This window comes from Ruditapes philippinarum, unplaced genomic scaffold (assembly GCF_026571515.1).
Source record: "Ruditapes philippinarum isolate M1 unplaced genomic scaffold, ASM2657151v2 ctg13916_1_1_1_1, whole genome shotgun sequence".
In the NCBI taxonomy this organism is placed as follows: domain Eukaryota; kingdom Metazoa; phylum Mollusca; class Bivalvia; order Venerida; family Veneridae; genus Ruditapes; species Ruditapes philippinarum.
Window position 1 is genome coordinate 1863 of NW_026861883.1, and position 19937 is coordinate 21799.

At 32.4% G+C, this 19937-nt stretch overlaps 2 protein-coding genes across 2 annotated transcripts; one reads left to right on the top strand and one right to left on the bottom strand.

Annotated features, from left to right (window-relative positions):
- The first annotated feature begins 2811 nt into the window (after window positions 1-2811).
- On the top strand, window positions 2812-4781 carry LOC132717239 (uncharacterized). Its single transcript, XM_060700669.1, has 5 exons — window positions 2812-2921; window positions 3049-3165; window positions 3313-3415; window positions 3896-4051; window positions 4478-4781. The coding sequence occupies exons 2-5, from the start codon at window positions 3093-3095 to the stop codon at window positions 4779-4781; spliced, it is 636 nt and encodes a 211-aa protein (XP_060556652.1). The 5' UTR covers window positions 2812-2921; window positions 3049-3092.
- Window positions 4782-6451: 1670 nt separating this feature from the next.
- Window positions 6452-19202, bottom strand: LOC132717238 (uncharacterized; the record flags this gene model as incomplete). The annotated part of the gene is made up of 5 exons (XM_060700668.1): window positions 6452-7006; window positions 13347-13524; window positions 14792-14988; window positions 18583-18840; window positions 19043-19202. Coding segments are annotated over 5 exons (1062 nt in total), but the record flags the coding sequence as incomplete, so codon positions are not given.
- Window positions 19203-19937: the final 735 nt, after the last annotated feature.

Consider the following 19937-nt stretch of genomic DNA (forward strand, 5'->3'; position numbering starts at 1 on the left):
TCCTTTCGTGTAAATGAAACAACTAAGGAACAACTTAGACGGCGGGTTGAATCGCTTAATGGTGCACCAAAACCAACGAGTTCCTTTTGTATAAATAAAATAAATCCCAAGCAAGCAAAATTCTAACAATTATTCTGTTTACTATAGTAACAAAATTCACACAATTATGAGTGAGGCTATGAATAGGATGATCACCATCATTAAGAAACAGGCTCTTTTTGTTTAAGCGAACACATGTGAAAGCCAGGTGAGCACCTTGAATGTAAAAAACATTTATGCTTAATACAAAGAGACCCTCTGACCCAAAGTCTCAATATTCATAGAGTTATCAATTTATAATGTAAAAGACCCCCATTGTTTTAGGCGTCGACACAATTATATCCCTAATTGTATAAAGGCCCTCTTTTTTAGCGAAAATGTTCGACATTAAGATTCCTGGTCCAGAACTAGAGAACCATTTGACATTTACTCACAATAAGGAAGGTCACCCGTATATTTTTTATTGTCTAAGCGACACAAAACATAACATGTATAATATGACCGCCGCCATGAGAAAAGGGGCACTCGGGCAATTTTGACGCACCGTGAAAAAGTCCGGGAATAGTACGACCGCTTCGTTATTTCCGTAAACATTACAACAGGTTGCTAAATGGTGATTTAAGTCATGATTTTTATACCTAGAGGGTATTTTACCATCAGAAATGGATGAATTTGAGGTAATATATATATTACATGCAGTTAATGTTACAAATAAATTTATATTATGAAGAAAACTTGCTTTTAAACCACTCGTCTGCCGTGCGCAGAAAATTTGTTTTAACATCATAAAAGATTGTATTTAAAACAAAAATCAATGTATTTAAAACAAACAAATCAATTGATTTGTACGGATATAAACTTCAGTTATTTCTTATGCTCCTAGAAGCCTTTATTGATCGATCTTTGAAAATTATGTTATTGACAGTTGTTTGTTGTCATACTGCTAGCAACTAGGTAGTCTCCCTTGTTATCGATTTTTTTGGGTGAGTTCAAGATACACTAGAAAATTTAAACACTGTTTTGGATGTTGATGTGGTGGCCGTGGGGTTAAGCTCCTTGCGTAGCATGCTCGCGGTCAGAGTTCAGTCCTCGACCGGGAAGTATTTTTTTTTATTGCTTATATTTTTTTTATTTTAAAATCACGAAACTACGATAGTGAAAACGCGACAGTACGATGGTGAAAACACGATAGTTTATCGCGTTTTCATCATCGTAGTATCGTACTGTCGCAATTTCATCATCGTACTATCGCGTTTTCATCATCGTGCTTTCGCGTTTTCACCACAATAGTTTCGTGATTTCGCGTTTTCACCATCGTATTATCGACTCTCGCGTTTTAGATCAACACATACATAGGCGATGGCCCTAACGGCATTCCGTAAAATGTTCATTATGGGAAGCCTTCAACAAGTAAGTGCTGATGAAACTTTGAAAGGTAAACGTAGAAAAAGGACAAGCTTTAGGTACGTGTTTCAGGGAAAAAAGGTGTGCAAGGACGTGTTTTTTATATATAAACGATATAGGAAAGAAATCGTTGAGGAACATCGTTGACCATTTTAGTATGAATGGGGCAGTACCACGTACCCATGGCAACACCGGACGAAGATCGCATCATGCTCTTGGATACAATGAGATAAGGTTTTGTGTTGACTGGTTGATATGGTATGCCGACATACATGGTTTACCCATGCCTGCAGCTCCGAGAGGACATGACGGAGAAGCTCCTATATTGCTGCAATCTAATCTCACAAAATGTAGTCTGCACACATTATATTCTCAAGCCTGTATAGAGTCTTAGGTTAGAAAGATTGGATTGTCATCGTTTAAGAACGTATGGAGTAATGTTGTGCCGCACATAAGAATAATGACTCCAAAAGATGATGTTTGTCATAAGTGTGAACTTTTACGTCACAAGGTTGTAGATGCTGTGACAGAGGACGCAAAATTAGATGCAGCAAATCATCTCCGTGAACACGTGCAGGTAAATTAATTGATTTATTTTTTTAAGTTGCTAAACGATGAACTTCGTAATAAATGACAACATCCGTTGCTTTTATATTTGATGTTTCTTGATGTCGAAAGAAAAAAATATAAAACATACGTCACAAAATTTGATTAATGTTTATGCACTATATTTACAGGATGCAAAGGCTGAACGAGAAGTATATCAGACAGCAGTTGTCCAGGCAAGAGAAGAAATGTCAACTCATAGACGACATGACAGACCAGTAACTCCAGTATCCGCAGATTTAAACAAAGTACGTTGCTATAATAGTTACAATCGATCGCTTCTTATGAATCTTACTTTTTAAAATAAATCACTAATCTATTGTATGTATACTTTATTTGTAGCTTATGTCTTGATAAAATATAATCAAATACCACAAATGAACTATCAAATTGCTACAGTATGAATGAAAGATGAAGTGATGAAAGAGAATAAAGAAGGAAATAAATGCTGGTACATTTGTAAAATTAAATTTGATAAATAAAATCGTTATGTTTGATAGCACATTCATCTAATCCAGGATTAGTTTAATCATTATTTTTTTCATGTACGAATTTCATTTTTTTTCATTGAAATTTGAACCATGACTTTATTTTTCAGCAACACATGACGATTCTGTATATTTAAACTTGTAAAATGATGACTGAAAATACATCATACGAGTACATTATGTAAAACAAATAGCACTACAAATTTTCGTTGTTTTAGGTGAACTTTACGTTTGACTACAGCCAGTGCGTTACAATACCACATCATAGCCGGCAAATGGGTCCAATATATTTTGTGACCGGTAGAAAAATAAACATGTTCGGAAAACGGGTAGATTCTACAGGATAACAGTTTAACTACTTGATAGACGAGGATCAGTCAATAGGTATTTGCATTACTTCATGCATTATAAATTCATTATACAGTATTTTGTATGTATTTCTTTTAACAATTATTTTGTACGCAATTTCTATCTTACCTGTTAAAACAATATGTTCATATATACTGCACAGGTTTAGATGGTGGCGGAACTCACGGTCCAAACTCAGTGATTAGTATGCTTCACCACAGTCTCTCTAACTATGGATTTGGAGAAAAAGGTCTATATCTACATGCTGATAATTGTGGAGGTATGTTATTGAGTAAAGTATCGTTTTATACCGTATGAGCTCATTGTATCATTTATAACACCGCGAATATTCCTCTTTCTAAATCAGTGTAACAAAGACTTGATTTAAAAACCTGATCTTAAAAAAATCTTATATTTCTATTTACAGCTCAAAACAAAAATAGATTCACGCTGGCATACCTGAGTTGGAGAATAAATATTGGATTGCATGAAAATATAACATTACTTATGGCTATCCCTGGACATACAAAGTAAGTTTCATGTTTTTTTACTTAATTAAATTAATGGTAAAGCGTCCCTTCATTCCATTGCAGAAAAATTCATGAGATGAAATCTTATTAAAAACATTTATTCACGCTCATAAAGGATTAGTTTTATCAAATTATGAACAATTCAATTCCTTCGAATAAAGGACAAGTATGAATACACATTAATTGATGCACATGAAAAACAGAGTCGAAATTTAGTTAAAATACATTTTCTCAAGTATTGAGATACAAATTTAAAACTATTATTTTTCGTATTGAAGAGGATAATGATTATATCAAAAGTAAAGTATTTGCATATGTAATGAAGTGTACGATCCTATGCCACGTACATGAATTTTCAAGCAAGAAATTGATTTTTGCTTGAAACTGGCTAACTTGGTGCATTTTATAAAAAAAGTAAAATTTTTGCTTATTTTATCATTCGGAGAAAATATAAAATTATATACTGTACATTTATTTTAGATGTCTTGTTGATGGAGGGTTCGGGCGGATTAAGAAGTTATTTAAAAGATCGGATTGTGAGAGTTTGAGCCAGTTTGCGGACATCGTTGAGAAATCGGCGAAAGACAATTTCGCTGTCCTGTACCGAAATGCAAATGGCGATCAATCATGGACTTGGTAAATTGTCCTTTTTATATTGACAAAAATTTTATTAACTCTATTCTTAAATCTGTCTCCTAATATGAGAATCGGTGTATTTGTAAGTTACGCACTTTAATTAAGGCCATATAATACATCGATAAGATTTACTGACGTAATGATGATTCATGCTATTCACGATATTAAAGTATGCGTTTAAAGTAATAGAAATTTGGTAAAATATTGAAAAGATAAAATAGAGCACAGCTTTGCATTAAATACTGATATTTAAACGTTGAATTTCTTATTTGGTTTTACTTTTTACAATGTCGCATATAATCTTCAATTTGAGTAGGCTTAATGATCAGGCTGGACGTATTAAGCTAAATGATTATTGTAGTGCTGAGTCGCGCTACATATTTTATTTCTTAATAAATCATTTAAGTCGTTTATTTTTTATAATAGGTATGACTGGAAATCGTATCTGACGAGATATTTTCTGCAGCTGAAAGGAATTCAAAAGTACCACAGCTTCAGATTTACAGCCGGAGACAAAACTGCGATATTTGTCAAAGAAAGGTCAAATAGTGACGAAATCCGCGTTCCATTGATGAGGAGAAACATTGTTCTGCCAGAAGGATCATTTCCCGATTCTATCCAGCCAGCTGGTTTAAGTCGTCAACGACGAGAATACCTTTACCGGCACGTTAGGAAATACGTGCGTCCTGCGCACCAAGATGAGACTTGTCCCCGACTTGCTGAGGAATGAACGTTGTGATATTAAAATTAAGTTAATCTGAACTGAAAAAGAAACAGTTGATTGTTTTGTTTCAGCGTGCATTATAACAAACAATAAAATAGTGTTTGTTTAAAACACACATTTTTTTCTTTATCTGAAGCCCTTTGTCACTATTTATTACTAAGACTCGTTGGAATTACGTTTGACGTCACGCTGTTTGTTTGTTTGTTTGTTTCATTTTACGCCTTTTTCCAACAGTATTTCAGTCATACAAATTTGATGATGATGTCGCAAATTTTTAGTTAAGGTGTGTTTAGTTTAATCGCTGTATCTTACTTAAAAATTCGAATATCGACATAAAATAAAAAGATTTACACAGACAAATAAAATTTCTACAAGATTATAATAAAAAATAAAAATCGTCAAAAATTGCCAGAGTGCCCCTTTTCTCGTGGCGGCGGCCATATTATATATGTGTTTTCTTTTCAGATACTTGTTTAATGGAATAGAGAAGTGGAACTGAAATAATACATGAACATACTATAATTTCTGGCATGTGCATGGGAGTTGGGCAGGGGGCTTTACTATCCAGAATTGTATTCGGTTAAGACACTACCTCAGATATATATTATGTTCAGAATATAGGAATGAAAAAATTAATATAGGTCACAGTGATTAAGTTCTTAGTTGTTCTATAGAAAAGCAGAGACAGTTACTAGAAAAGGGAAATATTCCTGGTCAAATTTGATAAAAAGACTTATAAGTCTTCCGTTCGTCCATCTGTACGTCCGTCTAAATCCCGTGTGAACTCAAAAAGTACTCAAAATATTTTTTAATAAACTTATATATGGAAATATAGTTATAAGGAAGTAGATTTTTTTTCCTAAAGTGAAAAATATGATTGTCATTTCAACAAAAATACTTAAAATATAGCTTAAATACCAATATATTGTGATTACTCAAAAAGTACTGAATTTGCTTTGATAAGCTTAATATCATGCTTGAATTTTCTTGTATGATGAATTCACGCCCTGTGTATGTTTCGAAACCTTACCTTTAGGTAAAGAATGTTAAATATTAATTCGTCAAATACTTAATTCTTAACTCTGATAGAAGAGAATGGTTGTAAAAACCATGTTGAATAGAAATTAAAAAAAATGGTACAGATGAAAAGCCTCCAAAAAGGCGAATGGCTTGCATAATTATGACTATTCCATCGTTAATCATAAAAACAGTTTCATTACAATAAACTTTTATTGGTAATGTAGCCCGTTGTTGGGCTCAGACACAAAGAAGTGAAGTTGCAATTGACCAATCATGAAATAATTCTTATCGAAGTTTAATTATTATATAAGAAAGTCAGTGAATCTCCGTAAATAGCCATTTGTTTCTCGTCTATCCTTACGCAGAAAATATTGAAAAAGCGCAAAGAGCGAGAAAGCTTATCAGAATAAATCTAATAGTTACAAACCTGCAAGAAGCCTTTGTGTTAAACTAACAACTACTTCGTCAGATTTATATATAATTCACATGACCTATACTGTTCGGAGTAAAATTGTATCAGGTCAGAAGGACAAATAACGTTAAGTGATTATCAAAGAAATGTTTTGCCCTTTATTGATACCAAACGTGAACTCGTTACCGCAAAAAATGTTTGACTGCTATTAGGGGCTTTACTACAGATAATACTATTTAAAATATGGACCAAAGTATATCCTTATTAGGCTACCACTTGTCTCCAGAAATAGATATAATAGAAGGATTAATATTCAAACGATCTTTTAACATAGAACGAAAGCGAGAGTAGATACCAATAAAATCTTTTGGTAAATAGCCATCATTTGCAGAGCTTACACAAAATAATTAAACATATTCAAACATGAAAGTATTGTTGTGTTAAGTAAAGTAAAAAGACAAATTGAACATAAACAGTTACTGTGTAACCAATATGCATTTGCTTTACATAAGAACCACATCAATTTTCATTTACAAAAAGAAATAAAAAAATAACAACAACATAGATTTGTATATTAGAATTAACTTACCTAGGCCTATATATCTAAAACACGCTATGCGGACATCAATGAAGGTGATGACAATGCTTTGATGTTTTCCGGCTTGAATTTCGAACTCTTCCCACTTGAATGGTTGATTCAAATAAGAAAGGGATACAAGAAACATACTTGGTTTATTGCACAGTTCTTGTCTAATATTGGATAGTCCATTTAAATGTAGTGAAAAACAGGCTGGAGTGTCTGGAAGAAAATAAATAAAAAGCTAAATTTTTGTTTAGTTTGTATGGTTTAATATATAACGTCATATTCCATTACATTCTTAATTTAATGAATATATTTATACTGATAAATAGGTTTCGACCAGGAAACAAATGAACAGATCATTGTGTACCTAAGTAGGTAGCTTAAACTGTAAAGTTTTTCAAGTTTGGGATTCAGAACTACGTCGTATCCTAAACAAACGCCGCAATCTTAGAACAAAAAAAGAATGTTTTTGTTTATTCCGCTTTTTGTTGGAAATGATTGAAATCAAGATATATGTATTAACACTCTCCACTGTTTTCCGCTTCATTCGGTGTAGACTGCTTGCACAAATATTTCTATAAAACAAAAGTTATTGCGAACTTGCAACTTGAAGCCGGCAATAAATTTAATGAATTTTGATGGTACGACGCAGTTCATTTTGCTTAATTCCATCGTTTTTTACCTCAATTCTACTGTATACTCGTTTCAGAGTTTACCATGAATTTTAAAAAATATAATTTTGCATAATTCACAAAACTTCATTAAACAGAGATATGTTTTTTTCCAAGGAAATAATGATTTGTACGATATGATACGACGGAGTTTTGAATGTTTGTATTGCAGAAGCTACTTTTCAGATAAACATGAACATCTTACTTAATTCATCATAATATAAGATATAATTTCTTTTACTCTCCTATATATTGAATATTATCCTTATATTTGTTGGCAAAGATATAGATGTCTTTGAACTCGATTCACAAAATTCATTTTGGCTATACGCTCTTAGTAAACTGTAGTTCTACTAGACTCCTTTTTGGGTTTTGATTTTGCACTCTGTATTCTCAACAGGAGGCAAGTACCTCAAATGTTGCAATGGCAGAGACCCGTCGACTTTTTGGAGCTAGCTTGATAGGTTTTCCACAAGAAAGAATCAAAAGTCTCTGGTGGTTTTCAAATTCACAGTAAATAAAATTCAGCGTATATAAAATTCGGCCTCTGTCGGATACACCTGTGTGATTTTTGTTCAACCAGATTTGTGAACTATTGTCTAATGCTGCACAAATAAGCATTTTTTATAACCCTTTGGTATGAAGTTTTGAGTTTAAAAATATTTGAATTAATTAGAAAAAGAATAACTATTTTTTTTTTGTTGAAATGAATTATTTCCTTGCTCTCAAGGATCCATTTTCCCTTGATATTTACATTTAAAAATAATAAAAATATAAAAATATGTCAGTGGTGGAAAGAGCAGAGAAAATTACAATATAAACAGGGGGTAATCCCCTTTAAAGTCATTTTCTAAAGAATATAAAATGTTTATGTGTCAGGCATTCATCATTATCATAGAACAATCACATTATAGTATAAATGCTCAAATTTAAGGAATGTCTTAAGTCTATGAAAAAAATCAATGCGATAATCTGACCTAAATCTTTGAAAAGATTGTACAATGCCATTGAATCAATTCATACCTCGCTTATACCTGTATCAAGTTTAACGGTGCCAAGCGTAAAATGCCTTTTCAAAACGGACACCTAATTGACAATATTATTTGTAGTTTTTATCATTCATAACTCGATATCGAATATTCAAAGTTTATTATGGAAAAGAGTGATAGTGTATTTCAAATATATAAGTTATTTTAAGAACATATATTCCTTCTGTTCTCATCGACGATAAAGTAACGCAATACGACAAGTTCCACGGATTAAATGACTGAACGAAACGCATACCATACTTGCAAAAATATCGTAGCTTAACTTTTTTAATATAATTTTAAAATCAAATTTTCATTTTAGAGAGAAATTATACTTTATTTCAAATACCGATTAAAACTTCTTATTAAGAAAATGAATACAATAAAATTTGCTCGTTAAAGAAGAGCTAAGCAAGAACGGAATTATCGGAAATTGATGTAATAAAGGTAGACATGCAATTAGCGGATAGATCTCTACCGATAGCAAGATACGTTTTCAAAAATTGTGATTAATTTTCTTTTTCTTAAATACAGGTGATTCGGCATTAATACAGCGTCCAGGAGAGGTTTCTTTGGAAAATTTAAAATTTGTATAACTAAAATGCAAATAAAAGAGTAACCTCCACAATTAGTTTCGAACTCACAAGAACAAGTTAAAAGGCAATGGAGCGGGGTATTCCAAAAATATAGTGTATCAATGCTCTGCTTGATTGCTCAGTTGGCTAAGCAATCTAGCGGGGCATCCCAAGTATAGTGTAAAAATGCTCTGCTAGTAGGCCCAGCTTGCTAAGCAATCTAGCGGACCATTCTAAAATATAATGTAAAAATGCTCTGCTCAGCTGGCTAAGCAATCTAGCTGGGCATTTTTATATACAGGTATAGTTAAAAATGCTCTGCTAGTATGCTAAGCTGGCTAAACAATCGAGCTGGGCATTTTTATATATAGTGTAAAAATGCACTGCTGGTATGCTCAGCTGGCTTAGCAATCTAGCGGGGCATTCTTATATATAGTGTAAAATTGCTCTCCGTAATGCCGAGCTATCAGAGCAATCTAACGGGGCAATACAAAAAAAAAGTGTATCGATGCACTGCTGGGCATTTTTATATATAGTGTAAAAACTATAAAATTTCTCTCCGTAATGCCGAGCTTGCAGAGCAAACTAACGGGGCATTAAGAGAGAAAGTGTATCATTGCACTGCTAGAATGCTAGCTGGCTAAGCAATCTAGAGGGGCATTCCAAAATATAGTGTAAAATGCTCTGCAGGTATGCTCAGCTGGCTAAGAAATCTAGTGGGGCATCCAAAATATAATGTTAAATACTCTGCTAGTATGTTCAGCTGGCTAAGCAATCTAGCGGTGCATTCTAAAATATAGTGTAAAATGCTCTGCTGGTATGTTCTGCTGGCTAAGCAATTTAGGTGGGCATTCTTATATTCAGTGTATAACTGTTCTGCTGGTATGTTCAGCTGGCTAAGCAATCGAGCTAGGCATTTTTATATATAGTGTAAAAATACTCTGCTGGTATGCTGGCTAAACAATCTAGCGGAGCATTCTTATACATAGTGTAAAAACTATAAAATGGCTCTTCCGTAATGCCAAGCTGGCAGAGCAATCTAACGGGGCATTACAAAATATAGTGTATCGATGCACTGCTGGAATGTTCAGCTGGCTAAGCAATCTAGCGGAATATTCTAAAATATAGTGTAAAAACTATAAAATTGCTCTCGTGTTTACCGAGCTGGCAGAGCAATCTAACAGGGCTTTACAAAATAAAGTGTATCAATGCTCTGCTTGTATGCTCAGCTGGTTATTAATAGCTGAGCATACCAATAGAGCATTTTTCGCACAATATTTTGGAATGCCCCACTAGATTGCTTAGCCAGCTGAGCAAACCAGCAAAGCGTTCTTAAACTATATTTGGGGTGCCCAGCTAGATTGCTTAGCCAGCTGAGCATACCAGCAGAACATTTTAACACTATATTTTGGAATGCCCCGCTCGATTGCTCTGCCAGCTCGGCATTACAGAAGAGCAATTTTATAGTTATTACACTATATATAAGAATGCCCGGCTAGATTGCTTAGCCGGCTGAGCATTCCAGCAGATCATTGATACACTTTATTTTGTCATGCCACGTTAGAATACTCTGCCAGCTCATCATTACGGAGGGCAATTTTATAGGTTTTACACTATACATAAGAATACCCCGCTAGATTGCTTAACCAGCTGAGCATACCAGCAGAGAATTAATACACTAAATTTTGGAAAGCCCTTTAAGATAGCTCTTCCAGCTCGGCATAACATGATAGCATTTTTAAAGTTTTTATAATATATATTAGAAAGCCCCGCTAGATTGCTTAGCCAGCTTAGCATTCCAGCAGTGCAATGATGCCCCTTTAGATTGCTCTGCCAGCTCGGCATTACGGAGAGCAATTTAAAAGTTTTATACTATATATATATATATATATCTATAGGTTTGTGAAAAATATTTGCATCTACAAAATACCTTTCAAAAACACTGGATACCAAGAAGGATACAAGAACGTGGAAAAAATAACAATAAATTTGGAGAAAATAAACGTTCATACAGTGCTAAAGTATAAATACCCAAGTACTTTCGGCATTACGAAGAGCAATTTTATAGTTTTTACACTATATATATATATATACGAATATATACATTATATTCTGACAGCAATCATTCAAATCGCAAAACCAAGGTCCTGTGGGTAATGTTGGCATATCTGTTGTTTTTATCTTTATATATATATATATATATATATATATATATATATATATATATATATATATATATATATATATATATATATCTTGTCTGAGAGCTTCGTTTTTACTTTCACCTTATCGTAAATTTCCACTTCATATAACATCATACTTTCACCTTATCGTAAATTTCCACTTCATATAACACCATACTGTTACATCATACCTATAGTAATAAAAACACAAAACGCCCTTATATGTGAAGTTTTATTTTTTTAGTTTATATATATTTTTTTCATTTAAACGATATATTTAACCGAGTTTATGCCATATTGACCGCAGGCTATATTCTCTTTTGTAAAGTACTACACAATGACCATTCAATAACGGTCTATTCATAATCGATGTAATTTTATCACCTTTCTAGCGACTGTGTTTCAGTTCAATTTTTGATACTATACAGTACACACGAATTGAGATTTTGTGCTCGATTGTGTGCACATTATACATGTAATACACCCCTGATGAATGCATAATACGCCGAAAGTACTTGGGTGTTTATACTTTAGCACTGTATGAACCTTTATTTTCTCCAAATTTATTGCTTTTTTCCACGTTCTTGTATCCTTCTTTGGATCCAGTGTTTTTGAAAGGTATTTTGCAGATGCAAATATTTTTCACAAACCTATATATATATACATGTGATTTGATACCTAAAGTGACTAGATAACATATGTTAGCTCGTATACCTCCTATTTCACTTATGCAGATGTTGTTAGTATGACGTAGAGCATATTAAACTCATAACTATGTGAATTTATGTAAAATTAAATAATATGTAAATGATGTTTTTTTGGAAGTGTTTAAATCATTTAATGACTAGCAGGTCCAACGTTGCCGGGTGTTGTAAAAATAAATATATATCCTCATTATGTATGTACATAACACAATGGCACTATAATAGAATTTACTTATCTTATCTTATCTTAAAAATTGCAGTTTAGATTAATCCTCACAACTCGTTAAATTCACATCTCTTCAAGCCGCAACGTGATTTAAGTGTTTAATTGAACTTTGGTCATGTATGATTTTTTCATATAAGAACACTGGATTTGAAAAAGAATTTTCAGGAATATCTTACAGATTGTTATTCATCTCCTTAAAAATGTATTATTATTTATGTCAAACTATGGTACGAACTCTTCAGACACATAAACATTACACTTTGTGTTATCAAACAAATTTTCTGCTAAATTGTCTTCAGGCCAAATCAAATTAGAAAAACAAAGCCTGGTCACTTTATCATATTTCCATTTGCCTGAATGACAGCTCATTGTAGTGTTATGTTATATGTCATTATAGTGTGGCTATCTCACTTGTAAAGCATTTATGAACAAAATATTCATAGTGATGAACCAATGCACTAGGCAATAATGACAAAAAGCCGTGTCTGTCCGTCATTTGAGCACATTTTTATGACAGACAAGTATATAGGCAATATTATCATATGTATTTTAACTTGTAATACATCTAGGGAAACACTCTCACTTTTAGATAACCTAAGCACAAAAAGACTAAAGTTTAGTGTATTCTGAAAGTAAGATGTTCATTGTCATTCTTACGTTGTGATTTACTATGTCTTTAAACTACATCCCAGTTGTAGCCGCATTTAACATTTTTCTCAAATTTCACAGTAATTATCCTTAGGTGGCACTTTAAAAATATACAAACAATATGTACAATGAATTATTATGGCTGGTCATTAATACAACATTTATGACAAAAACAAATCAATTGTAAAAAAAGAAGAATCAAAAACGTGGTAACTGTCCTTTTCGTTCCAAAGTACCAGAAATATATTCTAAAACTGAACGGACAGCATTAGATAAATACAAAAGCGTAAAACTGATTAAATCCATTCATACAAACGCAAACAGGACAGATACAAAGGAAAATTTGATTAATGACTTAACGAATTTAACTTTGTCATGTTGCCGGAGTTGTAAATTAAACTAAATTATTAAAACAAATATCAACTTGGAAGGAAGCTCTCAATGGACTATGTTTTGAATTAGAACAAAAATCGTTAATATAATACTGCAAGTTATTTCGAAAAAGAAAATTTTTAATTTACCCTCAGCAGTTACAATTGCCCGGAATTTTATCTTTGGTGTCAATGTCGTTGTCTTTGGCATTGCTGATAAGAACAACAGGTTTTCATCTGTTTCTAATACAAATACATTATCGTTGTACCGCGTGTCAATGCTAAATCCTTTGTTACCATATTTCGATGTTTTGACAATTAGTTCACACTGCGTAAAAAAATATATATAACGTATCAATTTTTAAACAAAATAACTCGATTACCTTACCAGTAAATTAGCATAAAGAAAATATACTTACATCACGCAATTAAGTTGTAATGAAAATCATGTAAGGTTAACTAACAAATCGAATTTTCATTTACAGTAGGATTTGAGAACTTTTAAAATTCCAAAAACGTCAAGTCAGTTACATGACACAAATTGTAATTTAACATTTTCCCCATATTCAATAACAGATTAGTTGCATTTAAGGTAGACCATGGGTAATGGGCACTATAAGGAACTGTAAAATTGACAACATATGACAGTTATATACCTTAAATGTCACCTGTATGCAAAATTTGAATGAAATTTACCGTGTGGTTTATGAGTTATGGATATATTTCTGAACTAAAACTTTGCTATTAGAAGGGCATTTTTCAGAAATGAGGAAACTTAAATAATCTACAATATCATCATTATGAAAAATGTTTTCCTATTGCTCTTTGTAAAGAAACAAATAATGACATTCAGGTAACAAATTACACAAGCAAAATGATTGTTTCTAAACAAAATGTTTTTCATATGTATAAAAATGTTGCCCTACCCCATCCGCTTTAAACACTTATTTGACCATTTCCCTTTATAAAAGCCTTATTCAAAATATCCCTAAAATTTACCAAAATGAGGGACTGTTTTCAAAATTTGCCTAAATTTTTTTAAATGTATATTGGTTGATCATGCGAAATATAAAATACTTTTACCGTGTAGTTTTTATTTTATTAAACTTTGAAAATATCTGGTATCATATTTGCTATAAAATTTGGCATTATTCAGCAAATAAATACCTATAATAATTATATAATTCAAATGAAACACTTTTTTCTTCCACAAGGGATCTGAGAGATACATAAAAAATGTGAAAAAGAAAAAAAAGAAAGAAAAAAAAGTTACCCCTTCTGGGTTTTGAACCCATGCCCCTCAATTTCATTGTAGTTGACAAGTGATTTTAGTCTTTTTGAATACTCTTCATAGTGGAGGTAATGCATTACCCATGGTCTAGCTTAAAGTATTCAAATGATTACTTACAAAACGATATTGACTTTAAAGTGATACAAGCTCAAAATTAGTTAAGAAGCCTCAATTACAAGGTATTTTAAAGACCATTATTAACTCAAAACGTAAATATTACAAATGATAAAATAATGAATTTACTAACTTAGATTGGAATGGTTTTAGAACCTAATGTGTTAGTGATAAAAAATCAAATGCATACCTCAGATAGTGAAACATTTGTGAAAACAAATTTGGCAAACTGTCCTGGTGCAAAATTAATAATCCATAGTATATCATTGTCTAAAATTGCCGTTAGAGGGTAACTGGGTGATGTTATTATAGAGACATCATCTATGTACTGTACGTTTCCAAAAAACGATTCTCTCTGGTAAGCCCTCGGAAATAATACCATAGATACTGTGTTAACAAGAACACATGTTGATAGCAAAAAGATAATTCACTTGTTAAAATGATAAAAAAAAATACGGAAACAAAATCAAAATCCTGGTATTATTTCCACAAATAGACCTGCATTGAAATGCTATTTTGCGTGAAACACACATGTTAAAATGGTGTCATCAATTCACCTTAATATTGCTGAGTAATTTTATATATTTTCTTTTTCGAATAATTTTCAGTTTATAATCATTTTCCTATCGTGATGATAATCCTTATACAACCTTGTTATGCCCCGAGTAACGTTGTTGTTATATTGATATGGAAAGTAATTTAACCGTTGAAAATAAGCAATGCAAATTCAGAAATTTGTTTTTATTCAAAGTCCTCCTTAAATTACTAAAGTTTATTTCAATTTTCTTTTTCTACTCTAACGTAAACTTGTAGTGCGCTATTTCAAGTGCAAGCATTGTTTATCCCAAGAATCTCCAGTTAACGCACCCTTATTGCGTAAGCTATATATCCTTGACACATTTCCAAAGAAAAAAATCTTCTCATCTTTTGTATTGTTTGAGCCGAGTAGAAATGCAACTTTACATGTTCAACGAATGCGATTTAATATATCAGAAAATCATGTTTATATTAATCATGTTGCCGTTCGGTGACATATATACAAGTGAATTGATTTGGCCATTTATATCCGTATATTGCCTGTCCTAAGCAATCAGAATAGAGAATTTAATACCAAATAACAAAAGATGGACGAAAAAAACTCTGAGGGAGGGTGCCTACAGGGGAACGCATCCGCCATGCTTTTGTCGGGTTATCTAAACATACGAAGGCTGTAAGATAAGTAAGTAGACTGGTTTAATGGGAAGTAGTAACGTCGTAGTACCGTATCAAATTAATTTATGTGCAAACAAAAAAAGTTCATTTATGACTTAGTACAAAAAGAAAATATAAATCAATCAGACATGTTATGTATTAATGTAGTTTAAACACAGTACATCAACGTACCCCGCAGCACGCCGTCCTATAACACGCCAGATAATGTCATATCATTTAAGCTGCGCATACATTTCGGTGTAGCCAAAAGGACATACATTTTCTGCTTGGAGATCCACTTCTAGAACGTTTATTTAAAAAATATAGCAATAATGAGCTGGAACACATTTTAATCAAAATCGTTGTCCTTTAAGTTGACGCTTTAGTAGTGGACACACTCGGGGCTGGATCATAAAGAGAGTGAACTAGAGATTCAAATTCTAGAACAATGATCTCAAACACTGTTGAATTGACCCCTTAAGCGGGCGCGTTGACCTAGTGTTAAATGACACGTGTGAGACCTAAACCTAGTCAAGTTTTGTACAAGGTTTAATGTTTGGTGGTACTTTCAAATAATTGTCTGATGCCATGACTCCTCTACTTCTACTTACTGTTTCTGTAACAAAAACTTCACAGCATACAGCGTTCAAATTATTCGTCAAAGTACTTATGTCAAAGCCATTGCACTATCCTGTTATTTTACGATAACGTTAACAAAATATTATGTTAAACACTGAGAGTTCCGAATGACGCTACTTCTTGAAGTTTTCAAATATGATTGCAGAAAAACGTTTTATTTTCAAAATTGGGAAAATCCAGAGGAAATAAATGTTGTCGGTTAGATATACATGTTAACTGATCATTGTTATTTATGTAAATACCTTTACCAGACATATTTAATTTTTTAAGTATGCAGTTTCATAACGATGAATTATTAGAAAGATCCTATTAAAAATAAAGAAATTATAGCCAGAGCCTAGGAACTTATCATACAGCCCACGTAGAATATAAATACTATCTTAATATTCAATGCTTGAAACCAGTGAGTTTCTTCCGGCGTGGGTTATCAATATTAGGAATACAATTACACAAACTTTCAACTTTTTAACGAGCGTCTTATTTCTACATTAAACGTTATGACAACTGCTGATAAAACTTGATAAGTTAGCCATTTCATATCTTTCATGTCTGATTGACTTCAAATTTGGATATAATGTCACTTAAAGATGATGAAACAATGGATATTCTCGTACAGCGGCCGCTTTGTTTGACGAAGCATTGTCATGCAACTACTTGGCAAAATGGAGACTATTTGCTGGTCGACGTTTTTTTTTTTATTTTATGAAGGACCTTGCCTTAGTAAAACTTGGCATTTACAGATTTACCCTTTGGTACGGCAATTAGAAAAGCAAAATCTTGATTTGTAAAGAAAATTATACACATGACCTTTGGGCGCTCATTGTGCGTTTTGCTATGCAAGGTCTTTGACTTCTTTTGGTTACCATATTTTGTTATGTATCTTTTTCTTGGGCTCATAAAAGTGAACCCATGTCTCATCGCCAGTTATGATAATTGCGAAAGGTCGGGTGTTGTATTTGGGAACTGTTTCAACAATTGCTTGGAGATTATTACCCGAGCAAGTTTTTGTTCTTTTGTAAGGAGGTATCCATCTGGCACTTATCCTTCTTATTTTAAATCATACCGGAGAATTGTACTAGCGGCTCGTACAGGGAAACCAACGCATTTAGAGATATACTTAGTAGTAAATTTTACATCAGTAGCAATCAAATCCTTTTTAAAATGTTTTTGCGAAAAGCATTTTTAGGACTGTGTGCATGGGTTGCATATTTTACTGAATCCAGACAACTTTTGAATTTCTTACATCACATCGTGTGACAGATGAATAAGAAAGTTCATTGTTACCATGAACACGACATATTTCATTTAATATGTCTTTCGTCTATATACGAAAAATACAGCTGTTCTTGATATAGGACCGTATTTGGTCAATGAAAGGAGACCTTTTTAAATCATCCCTTTTAGAGTAGATAGCGTTAATCGAGCAATTGTCAAAGCTAGACTGAACTGAAGTACACATGTATTGTATCAATTGAGAGCTTACACAACCATCTAGGCGATACATATACATTGTTCGTGCAAACGTGGTCTAAAGCGAGATATTTTCCTAGTTGCATTCATATTTGAACACCCCTCTTAGCATGTAGAGAATTAACAAGATTTTCCATATTGGGGCTGTATGACCTAGTTTCTTTGACCCCAGGTAAACCATATAACTTGACATAAAAATCATCAAAACAACATTTCTGATCTATGTCCAGGATATTTCGGATTAAACAATAACCTCTTAAGTGTTTACAAGTTTTATTTTATTTTCGGGCTGTGTGAACTAATTTTTTAACCCAAGTGACCTATAAGCGAACTTGACCTGGAAATCATTAAAATATCATTTCTGACCGAATCATTATTTTACTGTTTCTTTTTTCATATTTTAATAGGTAGTCAATTTATACAGTACATGCTTAATTAAAATGTTTGAGCTCAATCATTTTTTATATTTGTGTTAAAACTTAAAGACAAATAACATTGAGAATCGCTTTTACGCGTACAAACATTTTCTGTATGAGGCCTTTGTTCGAAAAATAACAAAAAAAAAATCTTTTTAAGAAAATACAATACAAGCACATGAGTATACTGCCACAGACATATCAACCGCTTATATTGGACAGGTGAAAAAATAATAAGTTATTTCATGACGAAATAATGACATACCATTGTTTTGTAGCTTGGCAAACCATTGACTGCCGTTTGTAATCTTAGTATTTTTCCATATCCCAAGTTCACTACCCATGTAGTGATAACAAATTTTCTCTTCATTGATACTGGCAACACTACAACCTTTTTTTGATTTACAAAGATGTTTACATTCCTCAACACTTGTATTACTAATGGAAGATGAGTTTCCGGATCGCAATTCTTGATCTAGAGGTAGCATTTCAGATATACTGTTGCTGGTAAACTCAATGATACCTGTTTACAAAACAGACCAGTTCTCTGTAATACACATTTATCATAAAGATACCGAAACCAAATGAAAATGTAACTTAGTAAATAGCAACAAGAAAAGTAAAGATATGACCATCGCAATGTTGAAATCTTAGCTTCATTCAAAATGTTTGCAGTAATTATTCAATTTGTCAGAAGAAAGTGATCCATTAAACTTTATACTTACCTGTCAATTTACAACCGTAAACTATAAAATCTAAGCGTCGTTGTTCAAGTGTTGGATTTGCAAGCGATTCATTTAATTTTACGTATCTGGCTTTGATTGGTCTGGGAAAAGAAATTATATGTTCTGTTGCACCATAAACTCGAGGAACAATCCGAAATTCCTGAAAATAATGAATAACAGATACATGATGAATTACAGTTACTTCCACATCATAATTTCATTCTTATCAGCAAAAATAGAGCAGATATAATCCACTTTGGAGAAAGTGTTTATAATAAAGCACAAAATCTTATTGATTTATTATGTCAAGATATTTATACATTATCTAAACATTCTAGTTTATTATAAATTAAACGTGAATATTGTATGATATAGAAATTGAATAAGTTAAAAGCCATTCCAATAATATATTAATAAGGTGTATCAATTTAAATGAGACAAATATATGTAAATTCCGTTTAAGTTCACTTCTAACTCAAAGTGCATGTTACACGATACTTTTTCATAATTTTAGAGGTAATTTCACACTCCCCTGTTTTGACGCATTCTCAACAAATCAAATAAATATAACCTTTCATTCTGTTTTACATTCAAGTTTAAGAAAAGCACGATCAAATAAAATGCATCCATAGTTTGATGTGTTCATACGGCAGTGATCACTTAATGTTGATAATCAATTAAATGTGAGAATAAGGACTTTAATGAATCGTTTAACATCGGCAAATGTCGGATGGTATCGGAATAACCGGGAACTACTCACGCTGTCTTTTGGCAGTTTATGATACCTATTTTTAGTATATTTTTTGTCATGTAAGAGGGCGTTTTCCACTGTGACGTCATTATTTGATAAGATTTCAATATGTCGTCTTGCATGCACATTCATAAGAGTTCAACA